The sequence below is a fragment of the Vanellus vanellus genome, assembly GCF_965231255.1.
Source record: "Vanellus vanellus genome assembly, chromosome: 6".
Taxonomy (NCBI): domain Eukaryota; kingdom Metazoa; phylum Chordata; class Aves; order Charadriiformes; family Charadriidae; genus Vanellus; species Vanellus vanellus.
This window is the reverse complement of record NC_138911.1, coordinates 11,016,991-11,043,178: the sequence shown is the minus strand read 5'-3', so window position 1 is coordinate 11,043,178 and position 26,188 is coordinate 11,016,991. Positions and strand designations below refer to the sequence as shown.

The 26,188-nt window shown below is 40.1% G+C and overlaps 1 protein-coding gene across 3 annotated transcripts in view; it reads left to right on the top strand.

Annotated features, from left to right (window-relative positions):
* Nucleotides 1–26,188, top strand: part of MICAL2 (microtubule associated monooxygenase, calponin and LIM domain containing 2) — a 133,798-nt gene that overhangs the window by 55,603 nt on the left and 52,007 nt on the right. For 2 of the 3 annotated variants that reach the window (XM_082484787.1, XM_082484786.1), the window contains exons 12-25: nt 17–164; nt 2,366–2,565; nt 3,074–3,186; nt 7,445–7,516; nt 8,107–8,256; nt 9,436–9,540; nt 11,093–11,311; nt 11,501–11,602; nt 12,191–12,322; nt 20,436–20,543; nt 20,975–21,055; nt 22,517–22,703; nt 23,774–23,862; nt 24,191–24,290. In XM_082484787.1, the coding sequence (XP_082340913.1) occupies nt 17–164; nt 2,366–2,565; nt 3,074–3,186; nt 7,445–7,516; nt 8,107–8,256; nt 9,436–9,540; nt 11,093–11,311; nt 11,501–11,602; nt 12,191–12,322; nt 20,436–20,543; nt 20,975–21,055; nt 22,517–22,703; nt 23,774–23,862; nt 24,191–24,290 (1,806 nt within the window). The remainder of the gene's footprint in view (nt 1–16; nt 165–2,365; nt 2,566–3,073; nt 3,187–7,444; nt 7,517–8,106; nt 8,257–9,435; nt 9,541–11,092; nt 11,312–11,500; nt 11,603–12,190; nt 12,323–20,435; nt 20,544–20,974; nt 21,056–22,516; nt 22,704–23,773; nt 23,863–24,190; nt 24,291–26,188) is intronic. The other variant, XM_082484785.1, reaches the window with a different exon arrangement.

Sequence of the window (26,188 nt, the reverse complement as noted above, 5' to 3'; positions counted from 1 at the left end):
TTCACTGTAACTGCAGAGTCAGATATTCGACCTAACAAGCTTTTGACGTGGTGTCAGAAACAAACAGAAGGGTACCGTAACGTTAATGTCACAGACCTGACTACCTCCTGGAAAAGTGGCCTTGCATTGTGTGCAATTATCCATCGCTTCAGACCTGACCTCATGTAAGTGACTTCTGTAGATTTTATTGAGTGTAGGATATATTAAGCATTTACCAAAGTATAGAGTAAGACCAACCAGAACAACACTGGTGCTCTACAGTCCCCTTCTATTGCTGTTTTTTGTCAAGAGGTGCACACTATTGCCGGATTTAAGGGATGGAGAGGGTGGGGGTGTTTTTGCTTTGTTTTTTCTTTATGTCCCTGCATACTATTTAAAACAAAGTTTATATGGTTTCAAAGAGCTAGCAAGGCTTTGAACCTTATGACTTATGATCATGTCTGTGGGAGTCACATAGCTATTTAAAACAAAAATTGCAGCGCTTGGAGAATGTGAGAGTTGCATTCCCAGGTCCCTGGAGACAGATTTTTAGTGCATGTTTAAAACCACAGCCATAATGGCATTGTCGTGAGTTAGAGAAATACCTGGATGAGCCTTAAATTGAGCCGTCCTCAGTGTGTTGTACTGGTTCCTGTGACAGTCATGTAGGGAAACACTGGGCCATGGAGGTGCACAGGAAAAGGTGGTTTTGCGCAACTCTGTCCAGAAGAGCGCAGTGCCCTTTCGTGTGGGTTGTGCAGCAAGGGCTGGCCCTTGAAAATCAACTGCTTTAGGGATTGAGTGTAAGCCAGCATTCCCCTTTTGACAGCGTTTCTGGGATCCCAACCCTACAAGACCCGACTTCTTGTGTGTGAACATTTTGTAAGGTTCCTCGGTTAGATGAGAGAAGGTGGGTGTGAAACAGGTGTCAGGAAATGGCAATTGCTGGCACTGGGTCACTGGGACTGCTTTGTGCAGTCTGTGGTGGGTTGGCTCTTCTCTCACCAGTCTCCAAAATGCAGCGGATGCACTCTCTTGCCTTCCTACACAGACTTAGGGGTCACAAATGAATTATTGTCAGCCTCCCTTTCTCATGGATAAATGAAAGAAATGATTGAGCTCTTTTATGAGGTGTGATAAATTGTAAAAAATAGGAGCAATACCCAGGGTGCTTGTTTGTACAGCTTTGCCAGAGGAAGAGCTAATGCTGTAAGAATAAGATTTTTTTATTATTATTATTTCTTTTTTTTTTTTTTTGCCTCGAGTTAGTTTAAAAAAAAATGGGAATTACAGATGGTTTTGTGGATGTAAGTGGGGGGGAGAGAGTGTAGAAAGCAAAGTAATCTTTGCTGTCTGTGGAAAGCATATCTCTTAAGCACTGCTTTCTCTAGAAGGTTGATAGATTTATCTTCCTGAGCTAACAGACCTCCTGCTGTTTAATTAACATCGTGTTCAGATCTTGTTGGCTTTTTGCATTCAATGGGAGTGCTGAAGGACCCAGCCAGAGGACAGCTGGGCAGGCAGGAGAGGCAGCTGCCTGTAGGCAGGGCTGGGGTGGAAGGCCGCCGGCAGCCCCTTGGCTCCAGAAATAGGCAGAGTGTGGGCAGGGAGGGAGAGAGAGGAATTCTTTGGGGGTTCAAAACCTCACATTCCTTATGAGGAGAAAGAAACTACCCTGCCTGGAGCTTTGTAATTTATTCACATGTTTATTTTAATCATGAATTTTGGAAGCTGTTCAAGGGATTGCAGTCTTAGAATAGGTCCCATAGAAAATGGATTAGAGAATGGATAATGGAGTTCCAGATGTGTGATGTACTTTAGTGCACTGCTAAATCCATTTATGACATGGGCAGGAGGTCCTCATTCAAACTGTGTCTGTAACACCTTAAAAAGAAAGGTAGTGCTTGTGCACGTGTGTGCGCACACATACAACGTGTTTGTTTCATAAAGTGCTAGCCTAAATTTACTACTCCTGGCTTTGATGATTTATAGAACTAATCGAAACTACAAAGTCAATTGCTAACAGGTGAAATCTGTAGTGCCATGGCTGTATTTGGATACGAAAAAGCTTTCTTAGCACTTCAGAGGAGGAATTGCCTTTCTTCATAAATAAGGGAATCCTTTTTCATGGGATTACATCAAAATCCAGTTCAGTGAAATTGCTTTTAAATTACATTTCTGGCAAAGCCAGGGTTAGTAATAACAGGGTTTGTATGAGACTCTTACCTTTGGCATTGTGTAGACTCCGTAGCGTTGACCCGGTGAAATGCCTGTGCCCTCATTCATGGGGCTGGTCTGCACCTCTCCAAGGGGCCAGGGAGCACTGCGTGTTTCCAAAGGGAGCAGAGAGCAAACTGCCACTGATGCCGGTGTGTTGTCCCTGCAGCGACTTTGATGCCCTGAACGAAGAGGACGTTGTCAAAAACAACCAGCTGGCGTTTGATGTTGCTGAGCGGGAGTTTGGGATCCCCCCTGTGACCACGGGGAAGGAGGTGGGGTCGGCCGGGGAGCCCGACAAGCTCAGCATGGTCATGTACCTCTCCAAGTTTTACGAACTGTTCAGGGGCACACCTCTGCGGGCAGTAGGTAAGCTGAACCCAGGCTGCTCCTAATTCTTGCAAGTTTGGGGAACAGAAGCACTTCATCCAGGCTGCTTATGAGCACTGCTCTTGAGCCAAGAGTTCTTTCCCAGCTGAGCTGTTCTGGCATGCGAGCGTGCCTGCTTCTGTCTGCAATAGTTACCTTATGCTTAAAAAAGGAAAGGGGGAAAACCTTGATTGAAGAGCAAAGTTTTGTGGGCCCTTGGTGGTTTCAGAGAACAGGAGCAGCTGGATAACTGCTGCTTGACATCATGAAGTTCATGTATCAGGTCGTTAGAGTGATTCTCTGGTAAGGATGACTGCATACAGCATGTCCGTTCCTGGGTGTTTCTCTTCCTTTTTTAAAGCCACCCTACGTTGTATGTATTTACTTTTATTTGCCTGGGTTTATTATATATAATTGCTACTACTACTCAACTGGAAAATTTTGGCTCAGTCAAAGTATTTTTAAAAGAAATCTGAGTAAATGTCCTAAGCAGTTGTTTTTTAAACAGATGCTGGCGACAAGCAAAATGGAGAAAATAATGATCTTTGTTCAGCAAAATCATCAAACTTCATCTTTAATAATTATATCAATTTAACTTTACCAAGAAAACGAGTACCGAAGGTAAGTTTTGAAGGAAGACTTGCCCTATAAGTCTTTCTCTTTTAAAAAGATGAAAATAAACTGTCAGGGTCAGAAATAAGGGTTTTATGTATATCCTACTATTAAAAGACCCGTAGAAGGAGATTTTTGAGCATATTAAAAAAGTAAAATAAGATTTCACAGTAAACAAAGCTAACGCACACATGCACACTTGATCATGATGGTTGTAAGGACAAAAATTAAGCATTGTCAGTGCCAAATTGCTGAAGCATTAATAATGATCCCAGTTCAACATTCTCTGTAAATGCAAAATTTTGAGTCATAGTGAGAATTTGGATGTACTTGGGAAGAATTCATATCCATTGTCCATGTCAATCTTCTTCAGTGTAGGTAAAAGTGAGAGGAGGAGGACGTTTTATTTGGTGTGTTTATAAGTTGCCATTTTCAACTTGAAATATTTGAGATCTTGGCTCCATTATGTGTATTGTCTTTTATTTTTGGCAATTTTTCAGAAGGTATTTTTAGGAGGTTTTGGGCAATGCTAGATGCTAAGTTTTTTATTTTGGGAGCTTTGTTTTTGGTTGGGGTTTTTTTGAGATGGGAGAGTCTGGAATTTTTCTGGGCTATTTCTACCTGTAAGAAAAATAGTACTGTAGTTCTGTATTCCTACAGTTAAATATGCAGCCATAATATTATATATCAGTTCAAATAATGACTGGTATGCTGGATTGCTTATTGACTGGGAGGGAGTGCTGTTTTTTAATGAAAGCAGTAACTTGAACAGTTTGTAGATGCTGCCAGGGTTCTGGAGGGAAGCTTTCAAACCCTTATAGATGCATAAAGCCTGCAATGGTGGGCAGGTTGACGAGCGTGACTCTGAGATAATGATCTCTTAGTCATACCTATGTACTTTTCTCTCTTGGTCACTTATTAATGAAAACTTATTGACATGCTCTGTTTATGCCCCTGTATGAAACACATCCATGCCCATACATGTTGTGATTAAAGACTCCAGGGCCTTGAAGGGTTATGGAGACCTGAGTTAATACTGTCTGGCATAGGACTGTGGGCAGTGAGAGTATTGTCTGTGTTTATAAATGGATTATAACTTCAAAAGTTTTATGAGATTTAATTTAAAAGTTACTCTAATGAAATTATTCAGTAATAAACTGTTTCACCTTCTGCCTATTCATTAACTTGGTCCTCTTCTGAAAGGAGTCCTTGAGGAGGGGCTTTGCTTTCACAGCCAAGCCTGCCTTCATTTTAACTTCAATTTAAATGGGGAGTGTCTGCACAACCTGGCTTAGAGGCCGCAGTGTCTCAAATCCAACTGTTGCAGATTAACCAGCACAAGTTAGACAGCAGCATGTACTCCTCCACCAAAATGAGTGCAACTTCTGCGTTTTCAGAAGATTGCGTTAATGCAAAACTGTTCCAGGCTTTGAGTTTCCTGGGTTAGCCAGAAACTGTGTATCTACTGCAATGTTTCTCAAGTTCTTTCTTTCTTTTCTTTTCTTTTTTTTTTTTTTAAACAGATCTCCTTAATGCTTAACTGTATTATTTCACTTACACCTATGCAGAGACTCTAAATTTTGCCTGCAAAAGTACAGATTTCCTACTTCTTTTGGAATTCAGTGTCCTTAATAAAAGTACAGGTGTACGTGTATGTACTGCATTTCTTAGTATTTTAATATATTGCTTTTTAAATTTGTTGCTATCTTATCTTCTCAGTTTTGGTAGAAATGTGATTTTTATTTTTTTTTTCCACCTGAAGAATTACTTCAGAATTTCCAGATATTTCCTAGACTGGCTTACATCTTGAATATTTTCCATCCACAAACACATTTTCAAGAACTGTGGACAATCCATTGCCCAGTAACCTCATATATCCTTGTTAGGAAATAACTTTTCCCTGCCACCCACATATACACAAAACCAAGTGACATGCTTCCCAGCTAACCAAGCAGTGAGAAACCAAATAGGCAAAATAAACATTGCTTTTTCCTGTGGGTGACTTCTTTAGAAGAAAAACCTTTTTCATGACCACAATGTTGTTGTTTTTCCATGAGTTATTTGCAAAAGTAAATAGACTTTTCGTAGTGGGGAGAGCTTTCCATTACTAAGCTGTACAGCGCTCTGACTAACCCCCTGTCATGAAATAAGCCTTCTGTCATAACAGGAGGTATAGTTCTTGGCACTACATGAAAGTGTGAGATAATTTGCTTGACGTGCCCCTATGGTTTCAGACTGCAGGGGCTTGTTTGAAATGAGAAGTGGAAGTGATATTTTCCAAATCAGCTTGGGGAGCAGGACTGTCAAGACCGTGTTTTGTTGAGGCTTTGCAGCCCTGTCATGGATGGGGTGTGAGTCTAAGCAAGAAACACTGTACTTGGGTTAGGACAGGGACTTGTGAGTGCCGTAACCGTCTGAAACTAGCTGGGAAATGAAGCTCCTTGGAAAACAACTGCTTGAATTAAGAGTTTGGCTGTAGTCTCAGTTTTATGGTTTTCTTCTGCAAAAAGTGGTGTTGATCATTATCTAGGTATGACTGTAGGAGAGCACTCACATATCAGAGTCAAAAACCAGTTGGGTTACAGAGTGTTAATTACTAAAATTTCTGTACCATCGAGTTTGTCCTTTTATTTGGCTGGAAGAGGGACCCTTATCTGGGTGCAGGTTGTGAGAGCCCAGGAACCGGGGGCCTGGAGCTGGTGTGGCAGTAGCTGTTCTGGCAGCATGTGCTGGGCTGGATAATGTTTTCCATTCTCCTACGAGTGTCAGCTGGGCTGGAGAGGAACTGAGATTTCCTGTGCTCCAGACTAATAAATGAATGGAGGTGTTTACACAATACAGGACACAGTCCTCTTTCTTGGAGTTTTGCTATGCAATTAAATTGCTTTGTCTTTTACTTCTTTGTAAATATGTTAATGAAAGTCCTTTACGTAGGGTTTTTTGAAAGGCAACATCTTGTTTGCTCCATTCACTTAGGCAAGTTCTGCTTTTATGTGGTACAGGCTGTTACGCAGAATACATTGTGCTGTTACGTGTTTCACTCTTCCTTGGTAGACTAATGACTATAGGTAGTGTGAAGCCGGGTTACTGAGAGCTGGGGCTTGAAAGACAATGTACCAAAGAATACAAAGTAATCAAAATATTGTCATCTGATTCTTTTGGTGTTTGCCCAGAAGTTGTTTGGGATTACTTCTATTCACTGCATAATGATTTATTACAAACAGTGTATATGTAAAAAGGAAGCCTGTATTCTTTGATCTTTCTCTCTTTATTCTTTTTTCTTTTTTTAAAGTTGGCTGAGGAATTGCTAAGTTACAGCGTTGGCAAATGCAAATAAGTGGAATGTAGTTTATTGTTCATAAAGTCTGATAAATGTCACGCTAGGTTATACAAAAAAACCTCTCCATTTTACCAAGTCTTCAAGACTGAATTTAATAAGTGATACAAATTTTTAAACATTGACTGTTTTGCAAGTTTGTGCGGCTGAGTATGAAGTATTATTTATTTGTGTAATCTCTAATTCGGTAGAATAATGAAGTATGTGCATAGCTTGAGCACAAAATAGGCAATTTGGTTGCTTAAGTACTGTAATGTAAAACCATAGTCAGGGAGATGAACCTTACAAGGGAGACAGACCTTTAAGGCAGACAATAATTGCTCCAAAAAAGGAAATATGTCTGCACTGTGAACACACAATCTGCGTGCAGATGTCTAGGTTAAAAGAGATATAGAGGCTCTAGTAAAAGAGTCAGGAGTTTCTGGATTTTGTTACTTATCTGGAAACCAGTGTAGTCTAGATTAAAATTCACAGAATAACTGATGCTGTAATGCCTTTTTCTTCAAGGATGTGCTAGTGCTTTATGAATTATAAACTCTTCAGTGCTGAAGGAGGAAAAGGTAAACGCCAAAGTTGTAGGGCCTGTGTTCAACGAAGTGTACAAGCACATATTTTCACCCATCAGAGTCCAGTGAGAGCTCCTAGTCAGGGGCTACAGGACAGTTTTTCCCATAAGTGATAACTGCCACAAGGGCCACCAGGCTCCTTACGTGAGGAACAGTCCTGCTGAGCGGGGGGGACCTAATGAGGCACGCCAGTGCCATGAGGATGCCCGCGTGCTCGCACTGCTCACCTGCGTTTGCCTTGTTTAACACAGGCCAGACCACGCTTGCCTGGTTATGAAAGTTATTATCCTGGGAGGAGCTGCTTGGGTAAATCTAGTAACTGCTGCAGTAATCCATAGAACCTGTTTTGGCTTTACCGTTTCAGGTTGAAGGGAAAACAGAAGAAAATGAGACTAACAAAAGACGTCGAAAAGGTCTTTTCGGTGTCTTCGATGAGGTTGGTGTTCAGTGGTGTCCATACATATCCAGCTCCTTGATGAGCACCAGAGCTGAGGAAACAGCAGGAGTTGGGGGGCCAGGGCTTGGTCTCTTGTGCTTGGTGGGAACAAAAAGCCTGTCCCCCTAAACCTTGGATTTACTGTGGTGTGTGCTGAAGAAGAGCTAAATTTATTTAAAACATTTGGTAGGGAGGAGAGCATTACCTAAATCACACTAGTGTTCTGTCTGACCCAAGAACACTTAAGGTGTTGGGTTTTTCTTTTTCTCTTTTCCCAACTCAGTTATTTGAGCAATTTTTTCTTTGAAGAGTTTGCATTGCGGGTTGGTTCCTAGGCCCTCTCTGCTTAGTTACTGTTGTAACTTTGCTTTATAATGACTAGTACCGATTGTTCCCTTTTTACTGTACTCTGGGACCAAAGAAAATTTTTTTTTGGTGACTTCTGCCTGCGAAACAATGTCATTTTTAATATATTGTAGGCTGTATTTCCTTCCACCCTTTGCTGATAAGGATGTTATCTCTCTGTTTTTCTCTCTCCATGAGTATCATAGGTAAACTCAAAAAAAACCCAGATTGTTGTTTCCTTGCAGGCTTCAGGCTTTTCAAGCCAAGGGACAAATGCTGGTAAAGAACAGAGTGATGGCAGAGAAGGAATGAACCAGAACAAAGTTAAATCAATGGCAACTCAACTGCTGGCAAAGTTTGAAGAGAATGCTCCAAATACAATTTTTCGGAGGCAGGTAGGTCATAGATGAACATAAAAGTATTCTCTGAAATGAAACTGTAGTCCCTCTTTGTGAATGTGATGCAGATTTCCAAAGGAAAAAGTCGATCTGTTATGTGTTTGAAGTGGGTTGTCTTTTTTTTTTTTATACTTTATGCAAATTAAAGGTATTCCTCGCAATACTTTGTGAACAAATATGAATAATATAGATTGACTAATGCATATTAATATAATGTATTAATATCGATTTTATTAATAAAGTGTAGTGGAATTGCAATGTCTAGAAATCTCTTGTAAACCAGTCTGTAGAATTTTTGCTTTGTGTGGAAGCCTAAACTGGCTGCGCATGGTATTGCAGAAGGACTTTTTTCGCTATATTCTATGAATAAAGGACACTACATAACCAGTGGAATCTTTCTTTGTGGAAAATTTAGAAAGTGTAAGAGGGGAAACTAATCTTTTGCAAGATGTGTTCGGCTGCCATTTCCATTCCTAAAGTAGGCATAATGGAGTATATTTGTACATTCCACAGCATTTTCATGGTTTGTTGTTAGTGTGACTAGTGGTGTTTTAAAAATAACCCTGTGCTGTCAAGGTAGGGGATGATCAGCTCAAAATCACGCTTTAGCCAGTGAGATGGTTTGAGTCAGCTGAGTTTGGATCTATCACCTAAAAGATTTGAAGGATGAGCAAAGTGTCGAGGTTCTGTCAAGGGTGGTGGTGGCAGCGGCTTTCTTAATTCTTTGTGTTTGTATCCATTCGTTTATTTACATATTTAAGTCCTCCACAAGTGTGGGCTTTATAGATGTCAAGTGCCTTTTTCAGCCCGTGAACCACTGTTGTTTGCCCTCTGCCTGGCTACTTGTCATGCCCTGAGTTTTCTTCATGCGATATGTGTGTAGAGGTTTGCTTGGCCACGTTGGAGGAAGCCTCAATGCGTTACCTTTTAATCATAGCCTCTCTTAAAGAATACTGAATGTGCTGAATTTCAAGTATATCTTTGAGGGTAGAAGGGATTGATAAAATGGGTAGGTGACAAAAATCTACAAAACGTGTTGTTAAGCTCCACAGTAATGTGTCTTTGAAAAGCAGCTTTTATTTCTTTCTGCCTCAAAGGATCTTTGAATTCTATTTACTGTCTTCCTTCTTTTTTTTTTTCCACTCTGTCTTTATAATGTTAAAAATGCTTTACAAGGAGCTAATAGATAGACCAGCCCTGCTCTCTTCTGACCCTCCTGTTAATCCTCGCTTTGCTAAACCTAAGGATTCAAGTCTTCTTCCTCCTCAACCAAAAAGGCAGGTAGGAACTCAAATGGATAACACCTGATAAGCACACAATTTCTCTTACTGCTGGGAACTCAATGTTATTGTGTAAGTACAGAATATGTAAAACAACATTTGGATGCAATCTGCAGAGTTAACAGATATATTTAGCTGAGAATTGTGAAAACCATATTAAAACTTAAGGCTATTTTACACCTGCTTGACCAGATGAGAAAACTACTTGAAAGAATTAGTAACTGTGTAAAACAAACCCTAAAAACATTGATGTTTGTTCCTGTGTTACCACATCGAGACTCCAAATTGTATAAATATAATTACAAAGCTACATTTAACACGTGTGAAAACTACAGCAGTGCCTTAAAATTTGTCCGTGCATGTACTCGATGCTTTGGGCTGTTGTAATGATAAGGCAAAGGGAATTTTCCAACCCGAGAAACCTGGCAAAAATGTCTAAGATAAAAGCTTGAGCACTGAAAACCTGATATTGATGCCCATTTTTTTTATATAGTTCTTTAAGTAGAATTTGTGATAAGAATTTCTGCTGAAAACTCTTTTGCAGCGTCATATACATGGGGCAAAATTTCTGAATACATTGTCTAAATTTTTCTCTTAGTATTTCCAATGAAAGCAATCTCATATCAAATAGCATTGACATTTACTTTACATTTAGTGTTAAGTGGAAGTAAATATCCTGTAGTGGCGTTTCAAGAGTAGTCTGCAGTGAAATGAGATCTGCATTGCACGTGGAAATCTGCAGATCAGCTTGATGAAAAACGCAAACTCCTAAACCAGTTGAGAGTGGTTGTTTTAAACACGGGGGGGCTATTATGAAACATCAGGAGCATACTGCAAGTTGATTTGCATTAGGTTTTTTAATTTTAATTCTGAGAAATTCAGAAAATTTGTCTATTTTTTTGAATTGGACAGACAGGTTGAAGTAGAAAAGTGTCATGAAAAGACCAACTTAGAAGGTAATTTTAAAGACTGAATTTGATAAAGCTGGACTGGTTCAAATGTTTCATTTACTTCAAAACCTATTTTATATGAAGATTCAATTTCAGAGACCTATTCTGAACTCCTCAGAAAATGCTTTAAATCTGAAATACATTATAGCTTGATCTAGAATTATGCCAAGAACTACTGTTGGTGTTCTTACAATTTGATTGTAAGTTTAGGTTCGGGCAGATATGATGTTAAAAAAAAAAAAAAAAAAAAAAAAAACCAACCAAAAAAAACCCAACACAAACCCAAAACCTTTGCTAAAAACCCTAGAAGGAGATGTAGTGACATGTTCTTCTGCACTGATGCTATCTGGGGTTAGTCGTAAAAACTGACACAAACCTAGAGAAGGATGTCAAGACCTGCATAAGGTATGTAGGGCTGATTTATTTCAGTGCATGGACACAAACATCAGAGATGCAGTAGAGAGTGTGCAAAAAGTGATGTGAGAACACTTTATTTCTAGTTATGTGCATGACTGTGCTGCGCTTTCGGAAGCATCTTTAAAAGCTGCATATACTGCATGGTAGTGCAGAAAGCAGATTTTTTTCACTTAAAGTGTTTCCCAGTTTCAGGTGGTAGCTAGGAGTGAACACGAGGTCAGGGAACCCAAACAGTCTTTAAGTGGTTCTGATCATATGGCCAGGAGAGCAAAGACTGTACAAAAAAAAGATACCCAGCCCAGTCTGTCAGAAACCTCTGAAAATCTCGCATCTGCCTGTTCTGCGGCATTTGTACTTTCTGGAGTGCTTGAGCGTCTTCAGCACCTGGAGGAAAAAATGAAACAGGTGACAAGCAATTTCTTTTCCTTTCTCTCTTTCCGTATTTTCCCTGGATATGCTGGCTTTTTCTTCTGTTGACCTTAGGTCATATTAAGTCTTTCTACAAACTTGCTGTATTCTGATGATGTATGTGACATTAACTGAAATCTCTCTCTCTTTCTTTTCTTGGCTTTCCTTCCCTGGCTCTTTTTGCAGAAAAGAGCTCAGACCATAGCAAATAGGGAATTCCATAAAAAGAACATTAAAGAGAAAGCAGCACATCTTGCCTCAATGTTTGGATACATGGAGTTTCCAAAGGTGAATATTAGGTTTTGCACCTGAAGAAGTGCTGAGTTAGAGGATGTATAAGAATTCATGGGGGGAAAAAATTGCAGTGGTTTTGTTTTTAACTTTCCTTTCATCCTGGGTGGATCTAAAAAGTAATGTGGATTCCACTGAAACTGGTAAAAAGCTTTGTTTAAACATTATTGCATAATTTAACTGAGGTAAAACAATAAAAATAATAAAGCTAGTCCGAGTATTTTAGCACAAGAAAAATGTGTTAGAATAAACTGTGTCTTGTGCTTAAGTATACACTGGTAGCTCACAGTTTCTAATGAATTGGTGAGCAGTAGCTCTTAGTAAGTGCAATCTGGAATTTCTTATGTTTTGTTATGCTTTTTCCCAGCACTGTCTTACCTTACTGCCCACTGTAAATAATTTTATAAGAAAACTGATTACAATAATTTGCCATGAAGTTTTATTCTCACTGCTCAGAAAGAGAATAGAGCAGAATCATAGTTTATTATTTTTCTGTTTTTTTGATGCATGACTGTGAAATTATTCTCTTAACCTGTGCTAATGTCACTGTCTCTTGGATAACTCTCCTGTTTCTGCTCTACACAGAATAAGCTACCTACTAAAGGCTTATCCCATTCTCAGCCCCCAACTCCCTCTTGCCCTCCACCTCATGATTCAGCTGCTGCCTCTTCTCCATCATCTGTTGGTTCAGCTTCCCCTGCTGTTCCTTCTAGACAGGTACTCTATTAACAGATTTTTCCTGTAAAATCCAAACTTGCGCTAAAGCTGCTTGAGAAATGGCTTGGATGGAAGGTGCTCCCAGCAGATCTGTTGTATAGGTTATATTTCACATTTGACTCAAACTTTATTTTGTTCAACTGTTATTAATTCTGCATGTTTGTAAGAGAAGTTGTCGTTAAAAGTAGTTGAGGTATAAAGCTGAAGAACAAAGCAAATAGTTAACAAAATTTTTGCTTTAATTCTGAAAATTTTGAATTGCTGCTTATTTTAAATGTTCTGTTGTCAGATAATACTGCAGACATGCCTAGCAGAGAAAGAGCTTCATGTTGTATAGCTAACTGGATGTTATGAGATTGGTTAGTTGTTCTTGGGTGGCGCTTGTGTTTCTATTTTATAAGAATATCCATCTGGACTGCAGGGGAGAATCTGCACCATAATGGTTATTTTAATTAGAGGACACTTCTTAGAATTGTACAAGCACTTGTTGATACAGACAGATTTTATTGTTTTGTTTCTTTACTTATTTCTGCCTTAAACTTCCTTCTGCACATTAATTGCTAGAATACGGTTCTTTGTAACAGCAAACTTTACAGAGAGGAAATTTGCATATTCTGAATGAAAGTGATGAGACAACACTTGAATCGGAGATGTTCAGCTCTTATTACTTATGCTGATGTTACAATGGGCTGTGCTTTTATCTGTGGAAGTTAAGATGATGTTGGCTTCTAACTCCCATTGTTTTAGAAATATTTTAACTGAAGAAAGTCTGATGTTTTTCAGCTTTTCAGGGCAGGTGAGGGCCTGGGTTCCCTTTCCTTCACCCACAGACTATGTTTAGCAGCAGTCTGGGAATACTGCAGTATTGAATAGGGTTGGTGTGGAAATAAAGGTGGAAACATCAAGTTTCTAGAAGTATTGAAGGCGACTGCTGTGACCCAATGCAGGTGCTGCTGGAGCTGGCAGCTCTGCTGCCTGACACATGGAAGAAGGGCTGTTCGGCAAAATGGGGTACCGTCTCCGAGGCAGTTCCTCGGTTGAGATAGAGCTGTGTTGAAAAGACTCCCTTCCTCTCAGTCCCCGGGAAAATATAGGCTACGCAGCCCTTCAAGGACACTGCAAGCCCAGCAGGTGCCTTACCATGGTAATCCCCTAATTCCCTTCAGCTTCAAAATAATTCCTTTGCCTGGATTTACCTCTTGCTTTTTATGACCTAGGAGGTATAGCACGTGATGGGTTTTACGCTAAGTAATGGTTTCCAAAATATCAGGGCCTGTTGCTCATTTGATTTGGAGAGCTATTGTGACACTGCAAAGAGAATAAAAAAACCCCAAAACCTATGTGAACGGCCTTTTAGAATATGAGAGCTAGGCTCTTGATCATATGGAAACTGTGAGTGATAATTTTACTAGGATTTTAAATTTCTTTTTTTACAGAACATTTGGCCTGAGCAATCATTTGGGGTGTTTCAATTCAACTGCATTTTGTTTAAAGTGCACTTACAGCCTTTTATTAGTTTGCCATTGTATTTAAATAGTGTAGCAATAGTTACTTGTGACTTGATTTCACTCAGGCTGAGTTTACTGTAATTGAAAATGCTCTCTCCAGAGGTAATGGCACAGAATGCAGCATAGCTGGGGCAAGAAAATCGTGTTCTGTCACCAGCATGGTAAATATACGTTCATCTCATTTGGTAAATATTTGGCTGGTTAGGTAGGACTACATGTGTTCTTTGGCAGATCTACATGCATGAACGTCTTGATGCCTGGTATACTGCTCCATAGGGTTGTACAGGTGCTCTTGTGCACCGTTATGTATGTCTAAATATGGTGCATTTGACACAGCATACTTGAGAATTTTTAAATAACAGGTCTGATAATGAACAGGCAAACTTCTACTTTCCTCCCCTTTGTTGCAGATGTGGTAATAGAAAGCTGATCCAAATGAACCCCAGGTGATGATGGATTACTGTAGGTATTCCAATGGGAAAGGTCATAAGTAGATTTAAAAAAAAGAAAAAACAAACAAACAAAAAAAAAACCCAAAACAAACAAACCACCAAGTTTCCTTTCCAGGGTTGCCAGTGAGTACAAGTGACGTTGTTGGTGCTGTCCTTGCTACAGGTATGACTAAGAGGGAATGGAGGGGTTAGACAGGGTCAGTCAGCCATGGTGTCTGCACAAGGCTGTTGTGGGGAAGGGGAGGGTACCTGTCCTCCATACCCACTGGCTGTACAGTAAGGGGTGGTGGACGGTCACCATGGAAACAGAGATTCAGGTTGGGCTTGGGGATGGGGATAGGGGACCCTTGAATAGTGAGGAGCAGGGTGCTGGGGGAGGCCCGCGTTCTGCAGCATGGTCACCTTTTGGAGCAGGTTATGCCAACGTGCTCTTACTTTACACAAGTAAAGTGGGTCCTGCCCTGGGGATAGGGGATGGACTCGATGGCCCTTGGGCCTATGTCCAGGACCATTATTTATGTTGGTGATGTGCTGATGAAGTGTTAATGGATGTGCAAGACTTTTGTTCTCCATACTATTCCTGTACTGTGAGGTCACTCAGTCCTGGGATATCCCTGTTACTTTAGCTTTACCTCTCTTTGACAACTTAAGTTCTGTTCCTCCTCAAGTTACATAGGCCGTGTTTTGACTTACCTTTTGTTATTTCTCAAGCAAACTTTTCCCAAGAAGCAGATTTCTTACTGCAGTTTTTATTGTAAGAATATTAAATCTTCAGGGAACACCTGCTGCAGCCTTGATTTAATAACAAGCAGTCTGTCTGTGCCTTTCCATGGTTAAACTGTTGTCCCCATGTTTTATCTTTTAAGATTGCACACTTTTCAGAACGTGAAAATTTTATCATACTCTATAAAACACTAGCTAAATGTGCAGCACTATATAAATAAGATTTGATAATATTTCAGGTGTGCAGTGCACATTTTCAAGTACTGGGTGTGATAATGTTTGGACCTCTCTGCTATGAATATGCACTGGTAATTGCTTGTCTTTGTGTTGTCTTGATGGTGGGGTTATAGGACTCAGAATTTGTATTTCTGGTCTCTGTTCTGAGAGATATCACTGGGTAAGTCTAGACTTCAGTATGAAAAAGGACTTCAGGATTGGTAAGCCAACAGAAAGAGCTCCCTCATGTCATTCTCAGTGTTCCTACTTTTTCCCATTAGAAAACCAGAAGATACAAAACTTAAAAGAAGTCTTTTAAGACTTCATGGGCTACGACCTGTAAAGATCTGCACACTCCCATCCTTTAAATAGTTAGTATTGTCATTTTAATTTTAAATGAGTACCTGAGATTTTTATCAGACGTGACAATCCTTTACATCTGTTGAATTTTCATTGAAACAGTATTAGTTATGGTGGCATATTTATTGAAAATAGTGGCTAAGAAATCATACTGTCTTATTACAGAAACCTGTTATTAAGCCTCAGTCCTGAAAGGAGCACTTGAAAGGAAGGCTATGGAAGCATATTGTTTCTTTTACAGACATACAGTCATTACAACTTATTAAAAATGAGCTTCTATATGACACTATATGCAAGTTGCCGGTAATAATGAAAACTACCTTCTAGCTTTAATCACCTGTCAAAATTCACGTAGGTAGAATTATGAATTAACAGATATTATATCACAGGCTGGGCTTTGGTTATTCCTGTTTTCTGTTTTAAGTTGGATTGACCTTCAGAAAACTGTGTTCACCTGAGCTTTGCATGAGTGAATCCACACAGTACATAATAAGAGCTATGGAGATGTTGCAATCAATAGGCTTTGCTGCCTGCGGAGTTTGGACCAACTACTTCCCTTCAGTGATGTGATTCTAATTACCAGCAGTAAGCAGGGCTTGGGTGTTTCCTGCACACAGTAACTTATTACTCAAATGTTGTTTATCTCAGAGGTAAAATGCATGTAGCAGGTGGTACCAGAAGTAACTAAATCACCCTCAAAGCAAAATAAGATCAGGAAAATTATTAAGGATATGTAAACGACAAAGGGGAAGCATTGTATGCTTTTGGAGGTAGAAAGCGTATTTCCTTTGTTTTGTGAAAATACTACTGAGGCTTACTAGTTGGTTGGCTGCGGTGTTATAAACAATAGCACAGGGAAATACAGAAGGCAGCTTTCTCTCCCCACGTTAATAACCACCCTGATCAACCTGCTGAAAAGCTTTGACAACATGTCATTGACAGGTGAATAGTCTTAGTAAATTACAAACACTTGGGGGATTTTTAAGTGTTTTCTAGGTTGTTTCCTGAAATTCTCCATGTCACGTAACTCTTAAGATTCCTTTCCAACAAAAGATTTAAAGCTACTGGTATAAACCTGCCTGAATTGTGAGCAGTAGCCTGTTACGTATTGGTAGAGGCCCCAGCACTACAAAATTGCATGCGTGTGTAGGACTTCACGTACACCCGTAGCCTCAAGGGTAGTAAGCGCATGAGCAACACATAAAACCTATTATGCGTATTCTGAGTTTCTAGGGTACACGAGCAGCATCAGGCAGGCAGAGATCTGTGTGCTGTTGACCAAAGCTAAGCTGTGTAAGAGCTGACAGGGTATCTAAATGAAAGTATGTATGTTTGTTGTCAGATGCTCCCTTTCACAACTGAAGTTTATTACACTTGCACGATTAAATGGGTAAGGATGAAGTCCTTGTCCATAAGCAGGGTGAGGTTTAGAGAAGACACAGGGGGTTGCTTGGTGTTTGTGCTGTTGTTGTACAAGGGCACAAGTCTCCAGCCTTGCAGGGCAGCACTGCTGTTGCAGACTCCATCCCTCCCATTCTCTGTGGGTTTCTGACGGTGGCAGGTGCTCGTGGGGCTGCTCCGGTGGATTCTTGTCTTGCCCTGATATTTCTACTTTGTGATTGAATGGCATTTGAATAGAATAGAATACTTCAGTCAGAAGGGACCTAGAATGATCATCTAGTCCAATTGCCTGATCAATTCAGGGCTGACCAAAAGTTAAAATATGGACAAGGGCATTGTCCAAATGCCTCTTCAACACTGACAGACTTGGGGTATCAACTACCTCTCTAGGAAGCCTGTTCTGGTGTTTGACTACCCTCTCGCTAAAGAAATGCTTCCTAATGTCCAGTCTGAACCTCCCCTGGCATGGTTTTGAACCATTCCCACATGTCCTATCACTGGATACACAGAGAAGAACTCAGCACCTCTCTCTCCACTTCCCCTCCTCAGGAATCTGTAGAGAACAATGAGGTCGCCCCTCAGCCTCCTGTTCTCCAGACCTGACATACCCAAAGGCCTTAGCCACTTCTCATAGGACATGCTTTCCAGCCCTTTCACCAGCTTTGTTGCCCTTCTCTGGATGCATTCAAGGACCTTCACATCCTTCTTAAGTTGTGGGGCCCAGAACTGCACACAGTACTCAAGGTGAGGCTGCACCAACGCTGAATAGAGTGGGATAATCCCCTCTTTTGACCAGCTGGTTATCCTGTGTTTGACGTACCCCAGGATGCGGTTTGCCCTCTCGGCTGCCAGAGCACACTGCTGACCCATACTGAGCCTGATGTTGACCAGCACCCCCAGATCCCTTTCTGCAGGGATGCTCTCCAGCCACTCCTCTCACAATTTCTACTTATGCCTGGCATTACTCCATCCTAGGTGCAGAATTCAGCATCTGGACTTGTTAAATTTCATCCCATTAACCATTGCCCAATGCTCCAATCAATCTAGAACCCTCTGCAAAGCATCTGAAAGGTACTGAGGCTGTAGTGAACTGATCTCCTCTTGACTACCCACATACCCAGTTCAGTAAGGAGAACCAATAGAGATGTATGCCCCGTAATATGTCCTTATTAATCAGTTTCTCTAAAATGAGATCTAATCAGTCCCTAAGTCCACTTGATTTCTGCCCTCCCTGCTGGTGAGTAGCAGCAATGTTTGTGTTGGTGGTTGTTGATTAGGAGATGAAAGCAATCAGCAGTCTTCTGGTTGCTAGGTTAAATTGGAATCCCATTTGCTTTCACATGGAACGTGAATTCTCATTTATTACAAGAACATTTCCTTTTAATAACATTTTTTAAAAGTATGCATAAACACGCAGTTTTCTTGGTTTGACTGCTTTAATGTTGACACAGATTGCTCCAATGGGTGGAGAATAGAAGTCAACCAACCTGATGAATTACAAGGTGTAGTTCAGGCTCAAGGATACTTTTCCTGAAATTCAACTACTTCCACTTTAAGCATAGCCTTATTGTTTAACTGATTGCTCCAGCATTTAACTAGTTCAAGGTAAACTCTGCCTGAACTGAGTTTGCATGCTTTCTTTTCCTTAGAAGTTTGTGGGTATTAAGTTATATGTGACCTAAAAGTTGCTCGGCATAGTCAGAGGTGCAGAATCTGGGGAGGAAAATTTTGTCTTCTGTGATCTTAAACAATAGAATGGAACGTAGTTTTCCTGTAGTAGCGAGTAATCTCACTTCTAGTATTGGTTTATAATTTAATGTACCACTTAGGACAGCATTGCAGTATGTAATTAACAGTTTACTTTGCTGTTGTTACCCCACAAGTTGTGCAAATATTGAATAATTAAAAGTTTCTTTATATTAAACAAAAGCAAGCAGTACAGAAATTTGTCCCTTGAATGGCCTTTGTCATCTTAACATACGTATTTTGTATCTGCCTGGATATTAATTTAATTATGGGATAACTCTCAAAAGATAAGGGGAGCTGTAAGGAGCTAGACATGTTCCAAAGTTCCTGAACTTGAAATTTTTATTATTAGCAAGAATATTTTTATCCATCATAGTTTTTGAAAACGCACCCAGAATGCATTATAGTTGTTTTTAACCTTGATAGAAAATGCTTTAAAATTATTTTAAAGTATCATGAATACCATTGCTTTTATATTTTTTTCTTTCTTTGTGGTAGCTTTCTGATATTTTAAAACCTTTCCATTAGCAAGGCTTGGTGTGGTGGCAGTAGAAAACTCATTTCACTGAGAAGTGTGGGACTTAAAATTTGGGCTCTGTGGGAGGCAAATGAAGATATGAGATCATGGATCCTCTGGGGGTGGGGGGGAAGTGCCACGTCTTCAGAAGCAGAGTATCAGATCCCTGGCCATACCAGGATGGCTCTTGCTGCCTTTGCCAGCAGAGAGGTTGTGGGGTCTTATATTGACTATAAAATCAAAGTCACTGCAAGAAATTTGGTTTAGGGTAGAAAAGATTACTGTAAACCTATGAAGTCTTCACTGACTTTTTTCCAGGAACAGAGAACTAGACTACGTACCTACCTGCCTGCCGCTCACACGCACATGCCCACGCGCACACACCTTTCTTCTTTTCCAGTCCCCAGGCATGTGTTTTGGCAAGGAAGCCTGGACCATGCAGTCAGTGGGCTGGCTGCGGTGCATTTGGAGCCACAGCCTAAGGACCTGCAGTTTCCTTGCAGGCCTGTCTGTTTGATAGATTTGGTTAGAAACAGCCTAATATTCATGGCTGTGATGAAGCAGATTAAAAGAGATGTCTTCCTTTCCTGAGTGTAGTTTCTCCAGTTTTCCCTGACATTAAGATGTGTCACTGGGGAGAGGCAGAATGGTTGATCTGTGAGCACCAATAAAACATTTCCGTGCGGGACTTCTAGTAGGTTTTCATAGAACATTTCCTGAAATGCAGCTGTTTGTGGTCCATTAATGCAAAGTTTAGTCCTCATCCCCTGTTCTGAAATATAACAGCAAAGTCCTAAGAAGTGAAAGAGAACAATAAGATTTTTTAATCTTACAGAATGGTCCAACCCCGATAGCCAGGCAGTAGCTCCCAGCTCAGCCTCTTCATGGGCACGGTGGCAGGCCTTGTGCTGTGGGAGCGGCGTTTGCTCCCAGCAGCTATTTCTCCATCGTCTGCAGGGAGAAGTGTGCAGGCTGCATGGAAGCCTTCTGTGGCCACCAGCTGGACCACACTGATCACGCATGAACGTGCTTGTGCTCTGCTGGACTTTGCCTCTGCTCTTTCTCCTAGCTTCTCTTTATCATTGTTTGCATGTTTTCAAATCGTTCTTGTCCTTTTCTCATTAAATTCATTTTCCAAAGTAACTAAAGCTCTTCCTTCTATTCTTCATCTTCTCCCCTTTTCTGGTTAGATGACTGTAGGGAAGGTCTCCTGTGCAATTGGAGCTGTGGCTGAAGTTCTTGTCAATCTGTATGTGAATGATCACAGACCCAAGCCACAGCTTCCCCCCCTTGAACTGGTAAGACTAAACCCACAAAGAAACAATAACTTGACTTGAGTGGTGTTTCCAGAACGTTATCCCAACTTAAGACCCTGGTTGTGGAGCTTTTTCAGTGTTACGGAAGGTCTTAGTCTAACACTTACTAAGGAATCAACTGCATATTGGCAAAATATGCCGATGTGTGGACATGCTGGAAATGTTGCTCACCGTGTTTTCTATTTATATTTTTATTACTTGTCTGTATGAATTAAAACTTCAGGAGGCTTTTATTAAATGTTATTACTGGTACAATTAGTAGGAGAAGACATTTATTAATCAGGGTGGCTTCTAAAGAAACTTTTGTACAGTACATGTTTGTGCAGTTATTTTTAACACTCAAATGCTGCATCACCATGCTTCATTTTGAAGAGAGCTGTTTTTAAACTGACACTGTTCTGTGTTGAATTCAGAAGCGATCCCTGGACAGAGCTACAGGTTCTTGCTCCATTCCTCACTCTCTGTCTCCTGCCTCCACTGCTCAGAGCTGTCAGGTATTGGGAAGTGAAGTAAGGTGGTGTGTTGTGGTGATGACACTTATTAGCCAGCACTAAACTCAGTTGCTTCCGCTTCATTGTAACTGTCTGTTCTGTTAACATCATATTTTTAAAAATGCATTTGTGTGTTTTTCCATTTGCATGGTTGTCGATTTGGAAAGTTTCATGCACTGAAATGATCCATCACAGCAAAATGGATTGCTAATGGCAGATTTGGAATAGGATTCTCAACTTTTAAGCACAAGACAGTGTCACAATGACAACTGAAATTAAAAAATTGTTCCAAGGCCGCCTTTTGCTGGCAAATTAAAGATCCATTGTGTGGACTGTGTTCTGTTCTCTGAATGTGCCTGGACTCTGCCAAGCCTGCGCCTCCTCTGTCCCATGCATGATACATCTCCTGTGGCAGTGGGGATGGTGGAAGGGGAGGGAGACAGTGATGGCTGTGGTAGAGACAGGATGCTCCTCTGTACTGACCTATAACTAAGCGTACTACAGTAATGCAAAGTAACATCCTCATACCTGCATCTAATAAGGAAAGGGAAGGCCAGTGGCATCTAATCCATTTATAGTTTATTTTTCTGTACATTTGCATGTATATCCAAAGAGGATGAGATTTGTGGCAATTATGGAATGTTAATTGCCAGCCCAAATTCAACAAAAACTTTCAAAATAGTTTCAAGTTCCTAATATGGATCATATTTTAAAGTCCGATAAGTTAAAAATATTCTGAATGTCTGTGGTAGGAATTAAATTGATTTTTTTTTTAAAGCAAACCAAGCTCCAGCTTGGGCTGTGGTCTCAGGAGGAACATGGCTGAGAGGGAAAGCATGTCTGTGGCGATGTAAATGGTAGTTCAGACACCATCATTGAAGACTGTCAGTTTTTCTTCCTCGACCTTAAAGCACGAGCCAACGTTTTCCTCCGGAGTGTGTATGAACTGGGTTTTCAGGGTGTCTGTTTTCTTAGCTCCAAATGCGTGTCTGTTGTTTGAGGCTGGTGGGGTCTGCCTTTACCCTCTTCTGAGAAACACCACTGCCCACAGCCATGAGACGCGAGTGCCTGAGCCAGCGCGGTGCAGGGTCGGAAAGGAGCATTTGGGGCTGGTGCTGCTCTTCTACCTGCGTAAACAGAAAATGTTGGTGAACTCTCAGAGGGAAGCTGGATGCAAACTGAAAGCTCACCCCTTAAAGTCCTTGTGATGTCTGATTTACGAATCGCTGCATAAACCTACAGAATCACAGCAAATGAGGAATAAAAAAGCTGACTGATGTGTATTTTAATTGTGTGTAGAGGGTGCTGTGTAAAACTTCAAGCAGCTAAAACAGCTGCTTGAACAGCTATAATACATAATATATACATATAAACATATATATATATAAAACAGCTATAATAAGAATTTATATCTGGGTGTAGTGCAACAGCTTTATGTGCATTTCTTTTTTTATCTTTTAACAGGGAACTCTGCGAAAAGAATTTCCGCAGTCTGTTGGGGGGAGTGACATTTGTTATTTCTGCAAAAAACGGGTATATGTTATGGAGCGGCTGAGTGCAGAAGGCCACTTCTTTCATAGGGAGTGCTTCAAGTGTGAAATATGTTCTACAACACTCCGTTTAGGAATTTATGCCTTTGATGTCGAAGAAGGTAATATAGGAGCTATTTAAGAACATTTTAAAATGTCTGAGTATTGATGCTTTTAATGGAACTAGGGAAAAATACCTGGCCGAGAAGCTCGGTCAGGAGGAGGTCTGCCAAGTATGTTGTTTGCGTCCATGCTGATTTTCGAGTGCTTGTACTTGCAGTCCTAGTCTTTTGGAAGAATCCTCTTATGGCAGACCTGAGCTTAAATAAAGAAATCCTCAGTGGAAAATAAGTTCTAAGACCAAAATGCAGTTTGTCCAATCACAGGTGAAAGCCTGGGGGTGGTGGTGGTGTGATTTTTCGCCAACAATACAGAATTATTCTCATTTATAACTGGCCATTAAATAAGGTCATCTATAAGGATAAGCCATGATAGTGACAGATTTACATGGATGGGGGAAATATAGGTTATTTCTTTCAAGATATAATGGCTCAGGAGTTGAAAGCAGTAGTACTGGCCAAGCAGCAGCATAATTTATTCCAGTCTGCTGTAGAATGGGAGGTTTAGATCATGGGCACTCAATCCCACCTACAGCCTGGGGTTTGGACATGGACAATTATTATTTTTTGCCCCTTTTTTTTTTTTTTTAAGTTTAGAGGGAAATTATTAAACTGAATTGAAATTCCCTTGCTACTTCCAAATGATTTGAGTAGATCGGAGTATTAACCCGATCTCCTTCTACGAAAGGATTAAAGACTCAAGGCCAAAGGTGGTTCTTCTGCAGACTAGAGAATCTTCTGCAAAGACTTTTTTGAACTGATTGTTTGACTCTCTGCTGCTTGATGTGTTGGTTTGTGACTTCATAGAATCTTGTTTTTCTGCTATCTGTTAATCTCGAAACATGCGTGATAGTTAAATGACCTTGCCTTATTTAACAAATGTGCAAATCTGTGTACTGTAAACAAAACCCATTCAGAGCTGTGAGCTATTCAGAGTAGTTGGCAAGTTTCCTATTCCTCTTGCTGCCCAACCATTAATTATCCTGATTTCATCTTTTTATAGGTGCAGCAGTGGGGTTTCAGCCTGTAGGCTTATAGATAAATTATCATATAACTTATTTTTTCTCTTGTAGGTAAATTTTACTGTAAACCTCATTTTACGCACTGCAAAATCAGTACGAAACACAGAAAGAGAAGAGCGACATTACAGATCCAGGGGAAGGTATGTATTAGTTATGTTACTACTGCAAGAAATGTTGAGGCACTTTATCTGAAGCAGGGTCCAGTACTTGTGTGGTTGTGTAAGATGTTTCCTACCTGATGTCCAGAAGTTGTAAAATCAATAGTAAAATATAACCTCCTGGTTCTGTAAAGTTGGTGTATTTATAGTCTGGTTCTCAATGGGAACTAGCTTTTCCTAGACAAAGTAAAGTTGTACTTAAGAGCAATTGGAAATGACAATATATATAAAAACTTGAAAACAGTAACAGAAACTGGACTTTCCATTTTTAGAAATATATTTAACTTATTTTTTTAATGCTTTATATAAGGAGGCAACAGAAGCATGGAAGAAAGAGGAACCCAAACCCACAGACACCACAGCAGAAAGCACTTTGTCTACTGCTAGCAGTCCAGAGGACAGGTCCCCAGGTATCCTGACTTCCTTCTTTAGGGGCACGCTAAGCTGGCCCCTTCGGGTGACAAGGGATCTGCTTGACATTCCCAGACGCCTGTCTAACTGGATGCATGGTTTTCTGCACGCTACCAATCTTCATTTCAGGGACAATGCATATAACTATACCTACTTGTATGAACTCTTGAGCCTTGGTGTGCCATTCCTCTGTGCTCTTCTAGAGGTACTTACTCATATGTACCGGGAAGCAGAGCTATCACTTGAAAATGTGCTTGACTGGGTGAAAAAATTCTATAGGGTTTAAATTCTTCTATGTGTCTTGCTCAATTGTGCCTTTCAGATTTTCAAAATTAACAGCCTCACTATTTTCTTGAGGTTTTTTTTTACTTTTCATGCGATTTAATGTGTGAGTTAATGAACGGTGGATTCCTTCTGATATAAATGAGGTGCAATCAAAATTTTCAATATAAAATGTACTGTATGTTAAAGCATGAAGGGCAGTGTCCAGACACATTTCCAAAACACGGAGACAGATGAAGGATATTTTGTAGATTCCCCCCTCCCTGTTTTATCCTGTGATCAGACCATTGAGGGGGTGATACATTTTAAAACCGTTCTTCTCCCTGTCGCCCCCCCCCGCTTTTTTTTTTTTTTTTCTTAGACCAAGAAAGAATGTGCATTCTTTCAGATGTTTGGGAAATATTTATGACAAATGACTGGGTTTTGAAACCTGAATAAGGCGCATACCTTTTTTATTCTTGCTTTGGTCTTCGCTCTGGGTTATGAAGTTTATAACTTGCATGAATATGTTAAAAAAACAAACAAACAAAAAAAACCAACAAACATGTACTTAATTCACATTGCTCCTAGTCACGCCTTTTACATTTCTTACATGTGATAGATACCCTTTGTTGATAGTGGGTATAATCTGTACTACTAATTTATTTAAAGCTTTGAAATAAATTTGAAGAGCAAATCTTAGTTGAGTGAAGGCTTGATTGAACACGTAAGTCAAAGGAACTGGTACTGTAATTAGACCTGTCTTATTCCTCAAGTCAAGGCTTCCTTGTTAGGTGGCTGGTTCAAGGAATATCAGTTTATGGCACACTCATCTGTAACTGAAATCCTGCTGCTGTGCCTCTGGGTAGGCACTGCTCCTACTGTCTTTTGGATTTTTTTAAAAATACAAGTTTAGAACAAACAACAAAAAACTACAAATGTATTCTAAGGAGATTACTTCTTAGTTGGGTATTTCATTCATTTCAATGTATAAAGCTGATGGCAGAAAGGTGAAATTCTATAATCTGGAGCAGCCGTTAAGTAAATGACACAGAACGGTCAGGGTTGGAAGGGACCTCTGGAGATCATCTAGTCCAACCCCCAACTTTCCGATGTCTCTCAACAGAAGGTGTTGGTGCGGGTTAAATAAGCTATTTAACAGCAAGGGGATACCAACATCACAAATTCTGATTTACTTTCAGCCTAGTTAGCCAGTGAGGTAAGCATGCTCCCTGCCTCTCAGATACTTAAATGTTTAAATTCAGAAGTTATCCAGGAAATAGGTAAATACATAAACATGGTAATATGTATAGCCTAAAATGAAAAGCGTCTGTAGCATTTATTTCTAGCCAAAAGAATGTGGCTTAAATAGTAGGAAATAGCGTCACTAGTACCAAAGTTGAGAATCACCTTCCAGTGGTCTTAAATGACTGTGCTGCTTATGGGCTGGCAGATTCTTGGGTTTTTTTTAACGTAATGTGGGAAAAGATGATTTGAATTGTTTTGTTTCTTAGGTATTAAAAGGAAACGTGTCTTCTCTGTAAAATAAATTACAAACTGGATTTTTCTTCTAGATAGCTTGACTTTCTTTAAACTACAAGGATAAAGCTTTTCACATTTTAGAGTCCTTATGTAT